Source organism: Chlamydotis macqueenii, chromosome 4 (assembly GCF_036417535.1).
Source record: "Chlamydotis macqueenii isolate bChlMac1 chromosome 4, bChlMac1.mat, whole genome shotgun sequence".
In the NCBI taxonomy this organism is placed as follows: Eukaryota; Metazoa; Chordata; class Aves; order Otidiformes; family Otididae; genus Chlamydotis; species Chlamydotis macqueenii.
Window position 1 is genome coordinate 28,801,781 of NC_141559.1, and position 22,086 is coordinate 28,823,866.

General features: G+C 50.8%; 1 protein-coding gene across 1 annotated transcript; it reads left to right on the plus strand.

Moving 5' to 3' along the window:
* The first annotated feature begins 11,527 nt into the window (after positions 1-11,527).
* On the plus strand, positions 11,528-21,596 carry C4H4orf54 (chromosome 4 C4orf54 homolog). Its single transcript, XM_086747068.1, has 2 exons — positions 11,528-15,892; positions 21,451-21,596. Exon 1 carries the CDS (start codon positions 11,528-11,530, stop codon positions 15,881-15,883), a length of 4,356 nt encoding a protein of 1,451 aa, XP_086603194.1. The 3' UTR covers positions 15,884-15,892; positions 21,451-21,596.
* The last annotated feature ends 490 nt before the right edge of the window (positions 21,597-22,086 follow it).

Consider the following 22,086-nt stretch of genomic DNA (forward strand, 5'->3'; position numbering starts at 1 on the left):
CCGTCGCTGCACAGGTCTTCTCAGGTTGCCATCACATCCCTGTAACTGTTTTTTTGCTATATCTGATCACTAAAAACAACTGTGCAGCCCAAACAGGATATGTGTTAACTAGGACTTTATCGTCAAGTGATGCCTGACTTTAGCTTGGATCACTTTAAGTGCCCACCCTCTTCAACATATCCACAGGAGGAGGTATGGAGGTTTCAGCTGAGAGCAGTGGTTTGTCCAGAAAGATCAGTGTGTGATTTCTTTTATCAGAAAGTGATAGAAAATCATTACTCTGCCTGCTTTATTTTCACTTCATATAACCTACTGCATGGAAAGTCAACTGTCTTGGACTGCCAGTGTACCAGAATAAGACCTTCGTGGACTCATTTTTCCAGCACAGAGATGAATATGCACTCATTGAACACATTTGAACCAGGGCTCAGGAGTTCATTCAAGCTAAATATATCATTGCAGTGCTGTTCAAGGTGTCAGGCACTAAGCTTATATATGACTATTTTTTTTCCATACAAATGCACTTTAATGGTTTGACACCATTCACAAAACCAGCTCAAAGCACAAACTGGTTTTTATTTGCATTCCTTTTAACTACATAGGCTGAGTGAGACCACAAGTCCCAGTTCAGATGGAGCTACCCATCTGGCAGATCTTTTTTACTGAAACCCAGCAGTGAGTTTCTAGTACATCACGTACTTCTCTGAGTCCCTAAAAAAATTTCAGGGCAGCACTCCCTCTGGAAACCCCATTTGCTTTTCCTCATAAATGGGAAGGAAGACAGTTAGGGCCAGATGGGGAAGTTTGTGCTACATGCCTTTGTGCACGGAAGTGACCTGTCTGAACTAAGAAGCTAATTACTGCAGGTTAATGACAGAGCAACTGGCACTTTAGGTGTGTTGAATTCCCCCTTTGCTGCCTAGTCAAGGAGCCTGCGCTCCCAGTTTGAGCAGCTTGACCAAGTTCCTGGTGCGAAGTGGGATGAATTACAGATCAGTGGACCTCAACATTTGGCTAGAGAGGCATTAAAGTGAAGGAGTCTCCCTGAAGTCTTTTCAACCTTAAAAATTAGGCTCAGAGATTTCTAAGGGCATACTGCCGGTTTTGCATCAGATAATTTTGGATTTAGGGGGTTGGTAAGGTTGCTGTTGGTTTTGGTTTTGTTTTCTGTTCTTTAATGTTTGTGGAAGAATCTTATTCTAGACACATTTTCTCCCATCTGTGCCTAGACCTGGCAGGGTCAGGAAACAAGAATGACAATATGTAAAGTAACTGTAAAGGGATAAAACTCAGATAAGTTTCAGTTTTCCAATCTTCTCAAGCATAAGCAGCAGGTGAGAAACAGCTTTTGTGAAAAAATCTAGGCTCTTTCTTTTTTTTTTTTTTTTAGTTTTTAATCTCTTTTACATCACAAGTACTAAAACAAGCAAATAAAATCTCTCTGATGAGGAGCACATTCCCAGGTTTGGCCTTTGAGGGTCTTCTGTGTTGCAGAGGGGACTGTGACATGGTGATGAGACAAAAAATGCTCGCACAAGGATACCTAAAGGCGACATATCCAGCCAAACTTACCCTCTCTGCTTTTGCAGATGAACGAATGGCTGTTCTGGTTCAGCATCCCAGCTGGCCAATTTAAAGCTAGCTCAAGTATCTCTGTGCGACGTGCTACCCTGCAGCCACAAGCTAATATATTTGTTACTGCTGTCACTGTGTAGTAATCTTTTGTGTCATCTAAGCTTGTACTAATAGTATAGGAAAGAAAGCAATTACTAGAGTGTAGCCAAACAAGATTCCCAGCTGGTCATTTATTTACTGAACACTTCAGATCTATTTGTTATCAGGTTAAATTCAGCAAACAGTTTAAGCTGGAAAAAAGAGGAAGAGAGAGTAGTTCGTGTTTAAATTTTCTGAAAGAAAAAAAAAGGTTTTTTGTTTTGTTTTGTCAGTCTCAATTCACGGGGAGGTTTGGAAACTGCCCACAGACAGGAGGGAGAAATCTTTCCATCTCATTTCCCTCAACCTAGAGACTTAGCCAAAGCAGAAGATGATCCATGCTCAGTTGCATGATTCCCCAGCCATGGTGTCCCAGGGTGGGTGGAGGGATAGGAACCCACCTGGCAACTGCAAGAGCCTCTGAGCAGAAGAGGTTTGTTTGGAGGGTGAGCATTGCCCTGTGGGGTCAGTTTGCCCCAAGGCTCTGGGGCTGAGGGAAGAGAAAGACCCTGTGGCGTCCACTTCCCAGGCTGTACAGAGACCCCATCGCCCCAGCGGGTTTGCACGCCAGCCCTCTTCGCTGAGGAACTGCAAACGTGCTTTGGTCAGAAAGTCAACAAATACATCAACATTCCGTCAGAGTGTCTCCACAACAGCCAGTATTTGCCCCAGATTCACCCTGCCTCATTACTGGGATGAGCCATTGATTAATTGAGAACCTCCCTGAAGGTAAGACTGGAGGACAAGGTTTGTGCGTGCTGCGGAGGGGAGGATTCACAGGAAAGTGCCAAGGGGGACACAGTTAGTGTCTGCCTGGCCCGGGGATCTGAATCGCAGGGATTTCAGAGAGCTCATCGCTTCCTGGGAAGCGCTCAACACCTCGCAGGATCAGGCCTGCGTGCAGAGGGCCTGACTAAACCCCACGCTCCAGGTGCTGAAACACCACCAGCATTTTCAAGATACTGCAGTAAAAGGAAATAGTAGGCCTAGTTAGAGAACCTTGCACTACTTGGAGAAAACAGAGTAGATAATTTTTATGTTTAAAATGTTCCTATTTCTCCTAAATCACTGTTGATTACAGGAACTGTAGGAAACACAGAACTATATAAGCAAAAACCTAGCATAGCTATAGATAGATAGCTTTACATTATGTATGTAATGTTTTACATTACCTATAGATAGGTATTACGCTATAGCATATCTATAGCTATGTTTTACGTATTGTATGTATCGTATGTTTTACGATATTGTATGTTTTGAGGCCAAAGCTTGAAATTGCAGTTCAATGAAAATTGCATTATTCTTCAGCATAACAAGAGCGGCCGAGTTGATGAAGGATGTGTCCAGGGGCTTGCAGTCTTCTAGATGGTGAATTAACTTACTGCACAAGGATCAGGACAAAGTGAAAAAAAAAAAAAAAAAAAAAAAAACAAGCCAAAAAAAAAAAACCCAGCTGTTGACACTGCTTTTTGAAGACACAGTATTAAGATGAGAGATTTTTACATTGCAAGGGAAAAGTGCTTTTGCTCTGGTTAGACACACAATGCCTGTTCTCAGGGTGCACAGCTAAGGTTGTGCAGGCTGTGCTTGTCTGCATCTCTGTTCAAAGTCTACATGTGACTATAAGCTCTTCCGGACAGGTTGTCCTCCTGTAGTACCAGAGAGAAATGCAGTTTCTCCAAGTTAAAACTGTGTTAAAGTATGTGTAACAACTCTTACTATTTCTGTTTCTGAGGCTAGCTATTAAGAATTGATGGTTTATATATATTTTTTTGCAAAGTATGGACATTAAAATTTGTATAACTTTCAATTATATATACTGCAGAAAAATATGTAAAACTTTTGGAAGATAAGATTACAGAATAATGCCTGACTTACATAAATAACCTTTTCTTACCCCAGTTGTTCAGCTAAATGTGGGGGGGCTCCTTACACAAGTAAGCATTTCTCATCTCAGTGAGATTTGGCAGGATCAAGGACAAAATTCAAAATAAAATAAAAAAAAAAGTAGTCCAATTTAAATAAATCCCTTGTTCTAGTATTACTTGGCTTCAGCCAAGCTATCATTTTCCAGCCTCATAAAACTGTCATGTCATTAGCGTTTTGGGATGATCTCCTTATAAACCTGACCTTTACAATGGATTTTGCACCTGGATTTAAAAATCTCATTCTTACTTTCCCCAGCAGTTGCCTTGTGTACTGACTAAAGGAAGTCAGACGGGAGCTGGTTGAATTTATAACTCCTCATTATGTAGCCAGCTTCTCACCTGTAATTCTTTAATTTGTAAGCTAAGCGAGCCAGTGGAGAGACATACACAAAAAGTATGTAAGTGACCTTAATTCCAGGCAGGCGGATCGTATGTGGTTCATAATGGTGTTTATTGAGCTCCCCTATATATAGAAACTCCAGCCCAAGAGAGGCTTCACTCCAAGGGCTGCTTGATCCTCCTTTTCATCGCCATGTGGTGGGAGGCACTTTAGCTGGCTTTTACTGTAAGCCCAGGGAGAAATACCCCCAAGACGTTTGCTGCACGAACTTCAGCTCGGTGACCAAACATAGGCCCTGTGGCAGGGAGGTGTGCATAACCAACAGGGATCACCTTTCACGTAGCCCTCTAAACATTATTTATTGAACGCTGTGAGCAAATTAATCCCAATCCGATGCTGGCTGCTCTCCAAAGCATGGCAATTTCATGTTACAGGCTCACGACACCAGATTCGCAATTTACTGCTTGGGCACGCATTCGGCTGTAGGAGCTCTTCTACATCAACAAATTGTTGCCAGAATTCAAAACCCCTCTGCAAAACAGTTGATTGCATAAAGGGACGGTGTTATCCAATATAAAATTCAGCCCGTCTTTTTGCATTTCTAAATCTAAAGTAAGTGAAAAACAATGGTACCACTTTATGTTTTCATGTGATGGCCCCATGCCAATTAAAAATGGATTTTCTTTTAAAATAAATTAATAAACTAGGAGAAAATTAATAAAAATATTAAATATAAATAATAATTTATTTTAAATATAATACAAAACATAATAAAAATATAAAAAAATATAATCCTGTTACATTCAAGAGATCATTCCTTGTTTTCCCATGTCCAAACACTCTGAACTACGAAGAAGACAGGTTTTAAGCCTGAACCTTTCAGGTCAAGTCTACCCCTATAAATAATCAGTTTTGTGTAATTATAATGAATGGTCATAAATCAACTCTCTTGTCCCCCCACCAGCTTGACTGATAACACCTCAAGGAAAGGTCACAGTTTCAAGTTTTGTGGCAATCGTCTCCACACTCCCAATAATCAGATACATCTGCAGTTCTCGGGTTACCTGATAATACTGTACAAAGAATAGGGTCACTGCAGAAAGTTCATTTCCAAAGGCAGGCCCATGATGGGAGAGTTGAGCGGAAACAGCAACCTGGGAGAGGTGGTCCTGTGGAAGAGGGACCTCAAGAGACCTGAGGGAAGCAGCAGCAAAGTTGAAATCAGTTGGTGTAACTTCAGTTCCTGGAGAAACACTGGCACAAACATGCAATCTGTAGGTCCTTGAAAGACAACAAACAGCTACATAACAGGAAACATGAGTTTGATAGGGTTTGCTCTTGATAAGTCCCTCTAAGTTCCTTCTAAAACAGAGCAATGGGCTTTGAAGAGAGAGCAGAAATGGCATTTGGCTTTGGTATGGTGTGATACTCTTCTTTTAGCCAGCTAGGGAAGCACTGTGCAGGTGAAGTTATGAGGTGGGAAATGACTCTTAGATCATGCTTGAAGGTCAGTTACAAAAACTGCATCATTTGTATTAGTAGCAAACTTACAGAAGGTCAACATGGTTGCGTTTGTTCGGTATTTTCATTAGTAACTGGAGGATGAATGGAAAACGTGCTCGCAGCAGGGCCTGAGCTGAAGGATACGGCCACGCCAACATGAAAATGGCAGATGTTGCTCAGGGGTGTATGAGCAGGACACAGTCATCCCTCCCCTCTTCTCACCAGGGCTGAGGCTCCACCTTCCATCTTGTGGCCACTTCCTTGCACTGCACATACAGATGTGCTAGAGAAAGTCTGGAGAGCATCGATGAGAGATCTAGCAGGTATGTCCCACAGGCAAAGGTTAAGTGAATTAGAGCTGTTAGGCCTAGTGAAAAGAAGGAGAGTGAAGGAAACACACTGTCCACCCTTAGATATGAAAAATCTGCGGCATAGAGAGTGGGAATCATCTCTTCTTCCATCTGTGGCAGAAACAATGGCTGTAAAGCAAGGAGGAGTCAGATAGACCTGAGAGCGTCTTTCTGATGGTATATGGATACTCTGATACCAGGGGAGATGGCCTGGGGAAGCTGTGAAGTCTCTGCAAGCAGAAATTTGCCAGGACAGGCTGGATAGGCACCTGTCAGGATGTTCGTGAAGGCAATAAAGTGTTTATAAATAGTCTTATTCAACATGTTCCTGCAGTTTGCATGTGCTATTGCTGTCAACGTGTAATAGCCAGCAGAATATTATCTTGTATCAGTGACATTATAGACACTGTTTAACCTGACACATGCAAAAGTCAGCAAGTATTTAATGTATTTCGTCTGAGTAGCAGACTCCCCATATAAATACATGAACTCATATTTAGACTGTATTTGCAGCACGGCTGAAAAGTACCAAAGAAATCTAAGCTCGTTCTGGGATTGTGTTCCTGTCTGTTTGTTTTGGCATGAGATTTTGGAAATCTCATGGTCTGGAAAAGAAGGATGAGTAGTGAGGGGGAGGATCTGTTTTAAAAATATATGCATCTTCTGCAGACCTTGTAAGGCATCCAGTGGGAGCTGCTTATAGTGAGGGCCAGAGAGAGCCACAGGGTTGGGCTGGTTGTTTTGGTTTGGCTTTTTTTTTTTGTCATTTAACAAGCACTTCAGCCACCGATTCTTGCAGGGGCTCAGTTACATGGGAGCGCACTGTGGAGCATAAGGCAATGGCCAGAACACAATCCCATCTCATCCTGGAAGGAAAAGTGGCCTCCCATTTGGAGGACCATGCCAAGGCCTTTGAATCCTGCAAGCTCAAGCACTCTGGTTAGGGTCTTGAAATACACCCAGCCCCAGAGTTTCTTTCCTGAGCAGAGAATCTGACTTTCTCTAAAAGGGAGAGGTCTACCAGGAAGGAGCCCACATATGGTTTACATTTGCAGGTTGAGTGTTTAGAAGAGCCCCTCGATCTCTCCAACAGGCTTAGGATGGAAAAGGAAAGATTCCTTCAGCTGCAGTAGTCTTCTCTGTGCGAGAAGGGATTAACTCATCCAGATGTTGGTTTCTACTTAGGATTCAATACTTTGTCAGCCAGGCCCTTGCTAAACCCCAGAAGATACATCATTTTAGTGCAAGCTACAAAAATTTCATTTTATTTCCACTAGGGTTTGTTAGAAAGTTTCCATACCATGTGTGGGTATTGTATTTCCTTTCAATATATCTGGTAGCACTTACAGATTTATAATGTGTGCTGGGCTTCGCTGTTTATTGCTAAACCACAGGTCCCCTTCTCCTTTCCCAAAGTGGCTTTTGCTCCCTCCTTCTCTGGTACTAGTCCTGAGGGCAAATCAGGGTGCTGTTTTCAATTTTCCTTTCTCCTGAACACACACATCTAAACTCTAGCCAAAGATTTATTTGCTTTGATTTCAAAGACGATGTCTACCACAAAGCTATTGACAGGGTGCAATACTACCAAAAAAACTGAGAGAAAAATTGAATCCAGCAGTATTCAAATACTACTCAAAAGAGAGTAATCAGCCAAAATTAAAGCTTCTTCTATGACTGTATCATTTTTCATCTCTCTCTGAACCTAAAGTGAAACAAAGTCTTTTGCTGCGTGCAGAGTTTCCTTATTTTCTGCAAAAGCCATCATTTCTTTCCACGTGAGAAGCATAACCTCTCCCGCCCGCTGTCTTTGTTACTGGAACTGCGTCTGTCTTCTCTGTGCAAATAATATTTTTATTTTCCTTCTGTATCAGCCTGATTTTATTAATGTCTTTATGATTTCAGTATTTCTACTTCAGTTTTTAAAAACTGTGACTCAGCACTGTAAGAACTAAAATGTGTAACACACTATTAATGTTTCTTAATGTTAATTAACAAATTAATATTTTCAGCCTATCTGACTTTTTCCCATCACCTTTACCTGTCTGATCTAACCTTGTATTAGCAAAGGCCAGAATGTGGCTAAACAGCATCTGTTGTTATTTTTAACAGTAAGAGCTGGAAAGTAGAGTACCTGTTATGTTACAAAAGGCATTAAACATACAGATTTTGTGTGGTTGTCGGGACAGCTTCAGTAACACTTCACAGAAGATTTGGATGCAGAAATCTTAGACATTGGTAGCTTTAGTGAGTAAGAGAGATTTAAAAGTGGAAAACACAAAAGAGTAATTAGTGTTAATGAACACCTCAACTGAGTATTGTTATGATCATAAGGACGACATGTGTTAGTTACTGATATCCAACATTATTAAGTAAAATCACACTGACGATTATTAATCAATAGAGATGTCTTGCCAGCATCGAGCGAGAAATTGCTATTTGTAAGAAGGCGTGATGGAGGCACAGTTTTCCTGTGTATTTTTGACTGGGAACAAACACGTCTGTCACTTTACTTCTGCTTGCTGTAGGGTTTGTCTGGCAACAGTAATAGATACAAAAAAGTTGGAAAAAAAAACCCATCGACACCTTTGCAAAGCTGTTGAAGAGCTTTGATCCTTTGTAAGGCAGCCGTACAGGGGAGCAGCCCTGGGGAGCCAGTCCTTGGGTTCAAGCCACATGCCCAAGCTTTGGATACGATGCACGGGGGCTATTAGGCACCTCTGAAACAGGCTCTACAAAAGCCGACACTAAGGTAGCTAAGAGGAAAGGCTGAGGAGAAGGAATTAAGCTTAAACCCCTGTGGAATTTTACACTTTGCTCAGGGCCAGACTTGCAGCAAAGCATCTCTGAGGGGCTGGCACTGTGTCAGGGCAGAAATTTCTGATACAAATAAAAGAGGAAGAAATCCTTCTCATTTTTTCCCCCCTTAGAGCACTTAAGCTGGATGTCACAGACTCACTTTTTTCAATGGGTATTAGGATTTGGGTGGCTCCATACACCGTAGGAACCTCTCAGTACCATGAGAAATGCACTGCTCTGACTGCCTAAGGCATGCGGGCCTCCAGGGCTCACCATAACTCAAAGTGGGGAAGAACAGGTGTGGATTTTATGTATGTATTTTTGTCATCAGGGGCATAAATTCCCTGAGGTGGAGACATAGATATGTTATAAACATGCATGTATGAGTGCTCCGTTATGGTCTCAGCCTCAGTTGAGAGAGTCATTGCCTGGTGTTGTGAGTAGATTCAGTTCAAGATACTGCAAAGGAAAATAGCAGAAAAAAAAAAACATATCTGGAAACTAGACTGTGGAAACAGACAAATAAAGAGTCAAGTTTCAATGCTTGTTTTGGTGGGGATCTTGTCTGGGGATCTTGGCAGGAGTATATGAAAAACTGTTTCAGCTTTAAAAAATCCACCACTTTTAATTGTGCAGGTTTCAGGAGCAAAGATCCGATTTATTGTGTATTCTTAATGCAGGAAAACCAACACTAGAGAGGACAGTAAGGTGTGAGAGTCTGACACCCAAGACCCCAGTTTGGGGGATCAGAGGGTGGGGACAACGAGAACGTGGGCTGGAGGCTTTGTTTGAGAGGAGGCATCTGGTGGAAGAGAGGCAGAGTGGGAGGCAGGGATGCTACCGCTGCCGGTGCTCACCCAAGTACGATGAATGATCAGAGTTTAAAACCCAGTATCCCTCTGCATCCCAAGCATTTGGAAAGGACTGTATTTGAGGACCTTCTCTAGTCCCACTGCCATCAAAACCAAGATGTTGTTTTAATACAGTGCTAAAATACTGTCTTTCTCTAGTTCTGTCACTTTTTTGCTATGGCTGCTTGGGACAAAGGGGCAAGTCTCAAATGTGCGTGGAGGGGACACAAAATGTGGTGAAGTTGTGTTTAGGGAATGCCAATGCCATTTAGCACAGCTCGATGGAGCACTGTAAATCATTGCGTGTGCAAGAGGAGCTGAAGCTACATGAAACTGGGATAAGGAAAGATTATGGCTGGGTAAGTCCAGTGCTCCTGAGAGGTGGTGCCCAGCTTCTCATTAAAAGGACACTGGAGGCAGGACAGCCTCAGCAGGGACGGGAATCAGTTATCCCTGCCCTGTGGAGAGAGCCTCATGGCATGTGACCTCGCTCGCTCCACACCCTCCAAGTTTGGAGGATGTGTTCTTTCCGTTAAAATACCACCTGGTGCTTCAGCAACAGTTTTCATGCTGTCAGTCTGCAGTCTAAGAAACTACCGGGTACCTACGCAGAGTACAAACAGCTGGAGCCACCTCACTTGTTTTCCTCCAGGAAGCAAAGACCCTTATCCCAAACAGGATATGAACCCTGCCATCACTGCACGGACCCTCACAAGCTTGTGTTCAGCAAAGGAGGGAGGCCACTTTTCCTGGAGGCAGAGGGGACACTGCAACCCCACAGGGAGGACAGCAGCAGAGCCGCGTGGCTATGGGGCAGGCTGAGGAGCTGGGAGCTGTTAAAACAAGGGAAAACCTTGTTTTAACACAGACAGTGCTGGGGAGAGGTCTGGGATGATGTCTGCTTGGTCCCTGCATCCCTGCAGCATCCATGGGAGAGCCGCACACTGTGCCCCCCATACCAGTGCATGCAGCTGTGGGGGCATGGATCCTGGTACACACTTTGGGGGTTTCCGCAGCCCTCCTCTACCTAACATCAGATGTTACCAGCCCAACGCCAACTTGCTCACCCAAGCGGGCGGGTGCTTGTTTGTTTTTTTAAGCTGTAAATTTGGGCCGTTATCTGAGGGCTACTCCTCAACGTTGTCGCTTTCCTCCATTTCTCCTCCTCAGCGTGTAACAGCTCACCTTTTCCTTCCAAGGCTCTGGAGTGATTTTTGGTGCGTCAACTTGGGGACCCACTTAGCAAAGCCCTCAGGCACCAAAGGTCAGGCGTGCCACAGAAATGCCTATTAATAGGTCTCAGGTGCTGGTTATGTCTAATCCAGCATTTCCTGGAAAAAAGGCAGCTTGGGTGCCCTGGACGGTGGTTCTCCAGACAGCTGCCAAGGCGCAGGGCCAGGCCAGCATCCACGGGGTGCCCCTCAGCAACACACCTCCTGCGAGCAGGGACAGAGGGTGCAGGGGGGTACTTTAAGGAAGAAAAATGTTGTTTAGCCACTGCTGCCTGTGGGACGAAGGTGTATGTGGTGTAGGCTCAGCGGGTGCCCCGGGAGCTGAGCTTTTCCTCCCCGAGAAGCCAGGCAGCAGCAGTATCTCTGCGGGCAGGGGCAGCTCTCCCCTTCCAAGAGCTGTCCGGGCGCCTTTATTCCGGCAAGCACAAACGTTTAAAATAGGATTTTGTTCAACTGGCCTCAGTGACGCCGGCTCTATGTATAGTCCGCGCCTGGGACCGGCCAAGTGCCGTCCATCTCGGAAAAACCCGGAGCGACCCAGGCCCGTCCAGGGGACCCCCTCCCGCCTCAGGGCAACCGGCCACCCCAGCACCCTCCCCCCTGCTGCGACCAAGCGGACCACTACGGCTGGCTAGGGTGCGGGGGGAGCCCAGCCCGGCCCGACCCCTCCGCCCCCCGGCGGTGATGACCGGGAGCCGGCGGAGGAGGGGAGGGGAAGGGAGGGGGTGGGCGGCCCACTGTGCCCCCCCTGCGTCCCTGCCGGCACGTGCCTGCCCGCCCCCTCGGGCCACTGCCGCGCCCCGACGGTCCCGGCATGGACGCGCCCGGCCGGTCGCCCGCCGGGCCCCCAAACGGCCCCGAGGGTGCGGCGGCGGGACGGGGCCCGAGCCCACCGGCTGCCATCCAGGAGGAGGAGGAGGAGGCGGCGGCGTGCGTGGAGATCCGCGGCTCGCCGCTGGGGTCGGAGGAGAACCGCCGCCCCCCCGAGCTGGCCCCGGCCGGCGGCGCGGAGCGAGCGACCGGTCCCGCAGCGGGAAGCGCAGCCAGCGGGACCGGGGATGTCGGCGGTTCGGCGGGCGAGGCCGCGGGGGCAGCATCCTCGGAGCGCGGGCGGGATCGCCCGCCTTTCCCCGGCGCGGCGGCGGCGGAATGCGGCCCCGGCCCCGGGGGGGCGGCAGGGAGCGGCGGGGGGGGCTGCCCGGAGTCCTCCTCCTCCTCCTGCCCTTCGCCGGTGACCAAGGCGGGCGGCTTTCCCGCAACGGGCGACCCGCTGTCGACGGAGGGCAAAACCTCCTCGTCCTCCTTCGGTTACGAAAGCGAGGAGGACGAGGGCGCGGGGCGGACGGCAGGCCCCCCCCCGGCTCCCCCCTCCGGCAGCGGGCGCGACGAGGCGCACTACATCAGCACGCAGGAGATCCAGCTGAGCGAGGTCGACCACGACATGGACTTCGACGCCGGGCTTGCCGCCCGCTGGGACTTCGAGGACAACAATGTGATCTACTCCTTCGTGGACTACGCCTCCTTCGGGAGCGAGGAGACCCCGAGGGACACGCCGACGGAGGAGGAGGAGAATAGCTGCTACCTCAGCACGACCACCAGCGACCCCAACAACCAGACGGACAGCATCGATAATACCAGCAGCACCGAGATCGTCAGCCTTACCCCCGAACAGGACGCCCCCGGCGGGCACGGGCGCGCCAGCCCGGGGGAAGGCCGGTCCAAGCTGCCCGACCGCCCCGACGGGAGCCCGGCCGCCCAGCTTCTCCTATCAATCAAAGCCGCTTCCCGGGCTATAAATGAGTCTAGCAACGTGCGCGGAAAGCAAAACACTATTCCCGCTGCCAAGCATGAAGGCGACATGAGCCTCCGCGTCCCCGCGGCTCCCGAACGCAACGCGAGTTTAAAACCGGACGCGGTCCGCGACCACGCGAAAAAGTTCATCGCGGTCCCGGCGCGGCTGCAGACCCGGTGCGGGGCGGCCAGGGCGGGGGAGCACTCGAGCGGCGCCTCCAGCGCCGTCAGCGAGTTGGACGATGCCGACAAGGAAGTGCGAAACCTGACGGCCAGGGCTTTCCGCAGCCTGGCGTACCCCTACTTCGACACCCTGCACCCCGGCTCCCGCGCCTCCTCCGCCTCCCTGCCCGACAATGCCCTGGGCATCAACCGCTGGTCCACCCACCTGGACCTCAAGTGCGGCGGCCTGGGGCCGAGAGCCGAGCCCAGCCTGCTGCGCTCCGGCCGGTCGCAGACCCGCGCTCTTGAGTTCGTGGTCAGTAAGCTCGACGGGGAGATCGCCCACGTCGAGGCGCCGCGGCGGCTGCGGGAGGGCTCCCGGGTGGTGACTCGGCTGGACCTCGGCGATGGCCCCGAGGCCCGGCCCCCCCCCGAGGTGGGCGGCGGGGAGCCGGCGGCGACGGAAAGCGGCGGCGGCGGCGGCGGGGGGGGGTCCAGCAAGAAGTCCCAGTTCGCCTCCAGCCTCCTGAAAAACGTCATCTCCAAGAAGATGCAGCTGGAGCACGAGTTCAAGATGGAGCGGGGCGAGATCATCGACACCACCTACACCGGGCTGAGCGCCGGCCGGGAGCCGGAGCCCGTCGGCGGCGGTGGGGGCGGCGGGGGCCGGGAGCGGCAGCGGGACGGCCGTGGCGTGCAACGGCAGAACTCCCGGCACTCGGAGGGCGGCTCGGACAGCACGGCGGCGACGGCGGAGGAGGCGGGCGAGGGCGGCCGGTCGCCGGCCTCCAAGGCGTCGACGCCCCGCGAGAGGAGCCGCAGCCTGGACCGAGCGCCGTCGGAGGAGCTGTGTGAGGTGAAGCGCAGCGCCTCGGAGGCCATCAAGGCCACCTTCCTCCGCAGCCAGAACAGCGCCTTCAGGTCCTGGAAGGAGCGGGAAGCGGAGAAGAGGGAGGAGAGGGCGCCCGTCGGCAAACTGAAGCTCTCCTCCCGGCACGACTGGCGGGCCGACCTGGGCGAGATCTCCGCCGACAAGTCCACCAGGATGTCCCGCCTGTTCGTCCCCGCCATCCAGCACGGCCCCCGGGAGGAGCTCGGCAAGCGGGCGACCAAGTGCTCCGCCGCCACCACCACCTCCTCCTCGCCCCCCGCTGCCAAGCCCAAAGCCCCCGAGATCAAGATCAGCCTGGGCAGCCTGCAGCAGCCCCGCGACGGCGCCTTCAGCATCGCCCAGCTGCTGACTCCGCAGATCACTGGCCGGCCGTCGGAGGAGGGCAGGGGCCAGCAGCCCAAGGCGCCCAAGGCCGCCGAGAGCCCCGACAAGGTGCCGCAGTTCCTGGTGCGCGACGTGAGAGACAGCAAGCACAGAGTCCAGGGCCCCCTCCATCAGGTGCGGGACGTGCGGAAGCTCATCAAAAGCACCTACAGCTGCGACTCGGGGGACAACAGCAGCGACAAGGGCAGCGTCGCCTCCGACCAAGGCGGCCCGGAGCAGAAGCCCCGGCAGCAGCTGGTCATCGCCGGCGTCCCTAGGTCCCTCTCCCCGGTGGTCATCACCTGCCAGGCGGTGGGCCACGCCAGCGCCAAGCCCGCCGAGGGGGGGGCCAAGGCGGCGGGCAGGGCGCCGGCCTGCCCTCCGGAGGGCACCGTCCTGGTGCACCGCACCTCGGGGAGGCTGCCGGTGGCCACCATCGCCCCCAATAAGAGCGACCCGCGCCAGCCGGCCGTGCTGAAGATCGTCTCCAAATCCGCCGCACCCTGGCGGCACCAGCCCCCGCCGCCGCCCGCCGAGAGGGGCCGGGGGCCGGAGGAGGGCCCCCGGGAGGAGGGCAAAGCGGCCCCGGTGCAGAACGCCCTGGAGAAGCTGACGGCGGCGGTGCGGAGCATGGAGGAGCTGTACAGCTTCAACAAGCGCGAGTGGAAGCGCAAGAGCGACCCGCTGCCCATCACCGACAGCCACGTCCTCTCCCTCATCGCCAGCCAGGAGCGGGGCGCCGGGACACGACCCGCCCCCCCCGCCGCCGCCGCTCCCCCCCCCCCACCGCCGCCGCCGGATAAGCCGGAGGAGCCGTCGGGCAAGGAGCCGGGCGGCGAGCGGCTGCCCCGCCGCCCCTCCCACAACGCCGCCGACAAGGTCTCCGCCAAGGCGGCCGCCTTCGAGAGCCTGGCCCGGCAGCGGCAGCGCGGCCCGCCGCCGCCCCGCGCCCTCCTCACCCTCCGCGGAGCCGGAGCAGCAGCCCCCGCGCCGGCCAAGCCCCCCCCTGAGGGGGGCCTGCGGGGTCCGGTGGCGCCGCGTTGCCCCCGGTTGCCCGCGGGCGGCGGCGACGCGGAGCGCGGCCCGGACTGCGGGAACTACCTGGCCCTGCCGTTGAAGGCGGCCGCGGAGCCCGGCTCCCCCCCGTCCCCGGTACCGGTTTCGGGGGCGGGCGGCGGCGGCGTCCGCCCCGGCCCGGTCTCGGCGGCCGCGCTGTGCAGCCTGCAGCCCTTCGGCACCGCCAAGCGCCCCGGCAGCCCCGCACCCCCGCCTGCCCAGGAGCCCCCCCCCGCCGCCGCCGCCGCTGCTTCCGCCCCGCAGCCGCCGCCGCCCGCCGAGGGTCCGCCCGCTGCCCTCTACCCCGCGCCGCTGCCCTTCGCTGCCCCGCCGCCGCCGCTGCTCTGCTTCTCGCCCTCCATGCCCGCCGCGGCGGCGGCCGAGCCCTTCCCGCAGACGCAGCGCAAGGTGCTGCTGGACGTGAGCACCGGGCAGTACTACCTGGTGGACGCCCCGGTGCAGCAGCCACTCAAGCGGCGCCTCTTCGACCCCGAAACCGGGCAGTACGTGGAGGTGCCGGTGCCCCAGCAGCCGGCCGTCACCCCCGTCCCGCTGCCCCTCTCGCCCCTGGCCCTCAACGCCGGGGCCTATGGCACCACGTACATGCTCTACCCCGGCCTGCTGCCCGCCGCCGCCATGCTGCCTGCTGGTGCCCTGTCACGCCCGCTGTCCCACCCGGGCAGTGATACCAGTGCCCCGGCCGAGCCCGCCAGCCCGGTGGCTGAGGCGGCCTTCGCTGAGAACCCCTACTATGTGGCCACTGGCAAGGGCCCACCACCACCGCGACGTGGGCCCGCCGAAGCGAAGCCAGTCATCAGCATCACAGCGCCAGCCACCGGCCCACGGATCGTTGCACCGCCTTCCTTCGACGGCACCACCATGCGCTTTGTGGTGGAGCACCGATGAAGAGTGCGGGTGAGTGGGCGTGGGCCATGAGGCATGGCGCTCACCGGTGACTCTTAAGGGCCAACCGAGTCACCCGCCAAATGAGAGCTGTGCCACAGCGTCTTCTCAAGGGGGGAAAGCAACAAGCCCAAGGTCTGCAGGCAGGCCCTCACCGGGACGTAAAATATTAGTGTAAGGTAGAAACGCGAAGGTTATGTGCACCTGTCAGTGCAGCTTGGAATCCCTCAGAGCAGGTAAATACCCTGAGTTTTTTGGCCCGGAGGCAGTTTCAGTAGAAGCACACCATAGTTGCGGGTGACATGGCCTGTATTTGGGCAGCTGTGTGGATGGGGTCCCCGTCTCAGTGGGGTCCCCTTGCTCCCAGGGAGGGGAGTGCAACCGGGCACCTCCTGCAGATCCACCCTGTGAGCCATGAAATGACCCCTCCACCTCAGCAGCGCATGCCCCGTTTTCTCACCTCTCTCCTCTTCCTCCCAAGGGGAGGCGAGCACCTGTCTCTCTGCCCCGAGCCCCTGTTTCTTCCCACCCTCGGCAAGAGCGGGAGAGCGATCTGATGGAGGCAAACTCTTATTTCGGGTCCTTATTGGTGGGATGAGGGAGCGGGGTATGTGAGGTAGCCTCTGGTGTGCTCCCCTGCTGCTGTAGGGCTGTCAGCAGGGGCAGGGCCGCTCGCAGCTGCCCGCACTGTAGGAGGGTTTCAGTGGAACCTGCGGGCGCCGCCACAAATTGCGATTTTACACAGCTACTCCGACCTTGGCCCGCTGCAGTCCTGCCAGTGTCCGGTTACCTAGGGCTGTAACCAGGGCCAGCCTCCAAATTCAGGGATGTGCATGCAGTGGTGTTGAGTGCTGGTTCTGGAGCAAGGAGGAGGGCATGGGACTGGGCGTACGGCACGCGGTCAAAACCAGGGTGCAGGATGTCTTGCACAAAATAAGCAAGGAATGATGACGTTTTGTTTTAAAATACCCGAAATATTAAGAAACTGCCTTGAGCATGGGTGTTGCTGCTCCTTTTGCCTCTTGCATCAAAACATGTGGCTCGTCTTTGTCAAGCACAAAATACCAATTGAAGTTGAGCTCTGCTGTGCTGCTTGAGTCAATCCTGTCAGTAAAGCTTTGATTGAGTACCTTGATAAAATGGCGAAAGGTTTTTGGTTTTTCCATTACGTCCATAGGCCAGATTCAGACCACTAGCACAAGGAATCCGTTATTTGTGAGACTTCAGTTTTTGAAAATTGTATTTCTATCTTACAGCAACTATTTAAACGAAAAGCCCTAGTTTCTCGATCTCATTTCACTCTTTAAAAGTGGAACGCGTATTTCCTGGCACAATTTGCCCCTCGTTTCCTGGGGGGTCATCCGGCCATGTCAGATGTCCAGCTTGCCTGGTGTATCATTTTGGCAGGTGACACTCTCGGCAAATTGCTCTTACTTATTGGTGGCGTTAGTAACTGCATCGATGCTCTGCTTTTTTGCGTTATGGCAGAGCTCTGCTGTTGCTCGCAGGTGTGAAAGTCGCCCCAAAATATCGGTGATGCAGAAACTTTCATACTCGTTACAGGAGGTCATCCAGCAGTTCAAAGACTTTCATCTTTTACCGTTAATGACGTCAAGGCACATGTTGTCTAATCCGGACAGAGGTGCCCCCTCCCTGCCATCTCAGACCTACTGAGGTGGCTGTTCTGCTGATGTGTAATAGCTGTGGTGTGGGTTTTTTTTTCTTGACCTGTTCTGAAATCAGTAAAACAATTAATTCTAACTGCGTGCTTCAAGATGCATTTATCTTGTCATCAGACTTTGGTTATTCATATAGCTCTCCGTGGAAAATAAGGTATATCTGTGGACCTGTTGGAGCAAGTCTAGAGGAGGGCCACAAAGATGATCAAGGGGCTGGAGCACCTCTCCTATGAGGACAGGCTGAGAGAGCTGGGGCTGTTCAGCCAGGAGAAGAGGAGGCTCTGGGGAGACCTTATAGTGGCCTTCCAGTACCTCAAGGGGGCTTTCAAGAAAGATAGGGAGAGATTTTTGGCAAGGGTATGTAGTCATAGGACAAGGGGTAATGGCTTTAAACTAGAAGGAGGTGGATTTAGACTAGATATACAGAAGACATTTTTTACAATAAGGGTAGTGAAGCGCTGGCACAGGTTGCCCAGAGAGGTGGCGGATGCCCCATTCTTGGAAACACTCAAGGCCAGGCTGGATGGAGCTCTGAGCAACCTGATCTGGTTGGAGATGTCCCTGCTCCTTGCAGGGTGGTTGGACTAGGTGACCTTTAAAGGTCCCCTCCAACCCAAACTATTTTATGATTCTATATGCCAGAGGGGAATTGCATCTATAGCTGTCTTCCTGTTACTCTGTTCTGTCCTGGTACCTGCTCAGCATTTTCATTCTTCACAGTTTTCACATCCTTGTGGAGAATTTTTTCTCGACATTTCTCTTTCATTGTCTGCTTGTTTTGTGTGTGTGTTTTCCCTTCTTTTTCTGCATCTCCTTTGTCTTTCTCTTCCTAATTAAATGTGTTTGTTTGCTTGAGGTAGGTTTTTGTCCTGTAAGAAGAACGGGAGTATAATTTCCTGAAAATCAGAGGGTGAGCTGTTGATCATTTTCTGTTCCAATTGCTTTCACATCAGATCAGGGTTTTTTTGATTGCAGCAATGCTCTGCAGCTCCTAAAATGGATTTTAATATGGCTAGATTTCATCACATGAGCACGCATTTTGAATAAATACTGTGCTTTTCAGGTCTCATTTTTTTAATAGCCGAAATAAGCTGAATGAATGCTCTTTCTTTCCACGCCTGTACTTCCTTACATACTGCACATAATCTCTTCCTCCCCTCTTTACTCTATTTTTTCCTTCTTTCTTTTTCACATCTTCATTCACAAGCAGTGTCAAGGACTGCTTCATTGTCATCCCTGTCACCTCTTGGAGATCAGCCTGATGGAACTGACCTGAAGCTTTGGTGGTGACGTGATGCCCATGACACTGATGGCACCAAATCTTCCACACATCTGCTGCTCTTTCAGGACTTCTTCCTGTGCCTGGTGCATAGTGCATAGTCAGTGGGATAAAATGGATCCTGTCAATTCCTCGCAAAATCCAAGATGCCATTTCCAAACAATTCTTAAATTTTTTATGTACAGCGAATACTAGAGAATATGTACATGTTTCTGGGAGATACCATGAGGTCGCTTTTCTCCCTCCCCTTCTTCACTCACAGTATTTGGTGAGCTTTTAGCAGCGTAGCTCTTGCCTGCTGCACTTCTTCCTTCATATGGAAAAAAAAAATTATGCTAATTGTCAGTTCTAGGAAAGCCGCCTTATCTGCCTGCATCCGAATGTAGACAGCACTAGCCCATAGTGAGCACAGCGCCTGCACGGACCTCATTCCCAGGCTGAATGACTGAAAATGTGTTTTTAACTTTTGTATCTATTTCCACATTATACTCTGGGGAGTTTCTGCCTTGTGTTAGGCAAATAAATGAGAAAGTAACATGTAGCAAAAAGTAGAAAGTAGCTCTAGGAAATTGTGCTGCTAATATTAGAAGGGTATTTTTCCTTGCTCTGTTCAAGCATGTGCCTAAACTGGAGCCACCTTATAGTTACAGGAATACGTGGGGCATTTATTTTTTGTGGCTGAAGTAGGCTAAGTCAAGTGTGAACAGTTCTGTCACCAAAATATGCAAATATGCTTATTAGTTGTGTTTCTTCCTACCTGCCATCAGACAATCTATGCCTGTCTTTAAAAATTAATTTTATGTGAATATACGTGAATGATTTTTAAAGGTTCATAAATGGATATTTTTAAACTCTCTTTGTGCCCTATTCAGCAAAACGTATAGTCTATGTTAATGTCTTTATCAACAATCTGGATGAGAGGATCAAGTGCACCCTCACTAAGTTTGCAGATGATACCAAGTTGGGCAGGCGTGTTGATCTGCTTGAGGGCAGGAAGGCTCTACAGAGGGATGTGGACAGGCAGGATCGATGGGCTGAGGCCAACTGTATGAGAGTCAACAAGGCCAAGTGTCAGGTCCTGCACCTGAGTCACAACAACCCCATGCAACACTACAGGCTTGGGAAAGAGTGGCTGAAGAGCTGCCTGGTGGAAAAGGACCTGGGGCTATAGGTCAACAGCCAGCAGAACATGAGCCAGCAGTGTGCCCAGGTGGCCAAGAAGGCCAACGGCATCCTGGTTTGTATCAGGAACAGTGTGGCCAGCAGGAGTAGGGAAGTGATTGTGCCCCTGTACTCGGCACTGGTGAGGCCACAGCTCAGATACTGTGTTCAGTTCTGGGCCCCTCACTACAAGAAGGACATTGAGTTGCTAGAGTGCATTCAGAGAAGGGCAACAAAGCTAGTGAGGGGTCTGGAGAACAAGTCTTATGAGGAGCAGCTGAGGGAACTGGGGTTGTTTAGTCTGGAGAAGAAGAGGCTGAGGGGAGACCTCATTCCTCTCTACAACTACCTGACAGGAGGAAGTAGGGAGGCGGGTGTTAGTCTCTTCTCCCAAATAACTAGTGATAGAATCAGAGGAAATGGTTTCAAGTTGCGGCAGGGGAGGTTTAGGTTGGATATTAGGAAACACTTCTTTACTGAAAGAGTGATCAGGCACTGAAACAGGCTGCCCAAGGAAGTGGTGGAGTCACCATCCCTGGAGGTATTGAAAAGAACGTGTAGATGTGGCCTTTTAGGACATGGTTTAGTAGGCATCATGGTGTTGGGTTAATGGTTGGAGTTGATGTTCTTGGAGGTCTTTTCCAACCTTAAAGATTCTATGATTCTATGATTATGAAGTGAAAAAGTCACCTTACAGTGAAATACGCAGTATGCAGGATTTACTTATGCTGAGGCCTTTGCTCAGAATTTAGTAATGCACTTGTCCAATTTTAGTTGGAAATACAGGAATATGCCAAGAACTAAAAGGACTTCAGCATTTGACCTAGTAAATCAGTCTATGAGTGGAAATAAGGATGAGCTTGTGTTCAAATCCATAACCTGTGAGGTAACATTTAAATAGCACTTAACCAATGAAAGTTAAGTGTGAGCTTAATTACTCTTCTTGCCTGGGATGCTTTCCTGGGCCAGTATTTAAGTCTTAACTCCACAAATCTTGAAGCACATGATCATGGGTTGTTTCACTTTTGCTTACATAGGCCATGCTGGATGCTGTTTTGGTAAGGAAAGCACTCAGGTCTTTAACTTAAGCAGATGGATCGTTTGAATCCCAGGTGGATCACTTTGCCCTCTTTCTGCCTGTGTGCGTGGGGTTCCCCAGGACCAGTCTGCGGGGAACTGGGGGATTGTAAGGCACCGTACGTTTCACACCTTGAGTGGCAAGGATCGGTTCTGCTCAAAAAATAAGGCTGCCCAACCAGCAACTTGGTTTAAAAAGTCAAGTGCTATTGTCTGATTCTTGGCAGCAGCTTAGAAAATTAGTAGCAAGAATAGTGTGACAATGAAGGAGATACTACACACTTCTCTGGAGTAGTAAAGATTGTTCAAATGATTGTGGCACCTCTCTGACAACCTACTTTTTATTAATGATGCTTTTCTGGTTTTTTTTACAGGGACAAGGAAGAAGAGTCACTCTGCCTTAATCTCACATACACCTGGTAATTCTAAACATTCATCCTAAAAACTGCTTCTACAGTTTTCTCTTTTTTTTTTTTTTTGCTTTATGGTACAAAACAAGTGTGCAAGTTTCATGTTTTCTCCTAAATACCCCCCAGTTTTGGAGTACGCATACATGATAACATGCGAGCATACGTAGTATGCACACACACATAATTATGCGAGCAACACTAAATTACCGCATTATTTTCTGCCAAGTCCTTTTTATATTGAAGCCAAGCTGCAGGCTGTAGGCATTGCCTCTGTGCTGGTGGCCTGCGGTAGCCGTGCCACTGCAGTTGTTTGTGAAACGGAGGGTGTAATTGCAGGGCTGTTCCAGGGCGGATGGATGCACAGCTTCATCCAGGTCCCTGGAACGTGTTGTGATGATCCTATGCAGCCCTGCAGCTCTTAAAAAAAAAATAAAGCCCTCAGGTCTCTCCCGTTGCAATAAAAGAGGGTCTTCCCCATAGGTTTCAGTGACTATTTGCGATCAAATGTCTGTTTTGTACTCTGTACTGCACTGGGAATTGCAAATGGAGAGATCTGTAGTGTTGGTATTATCTTTAGTGTTTATTTTTTGACATGGTTCA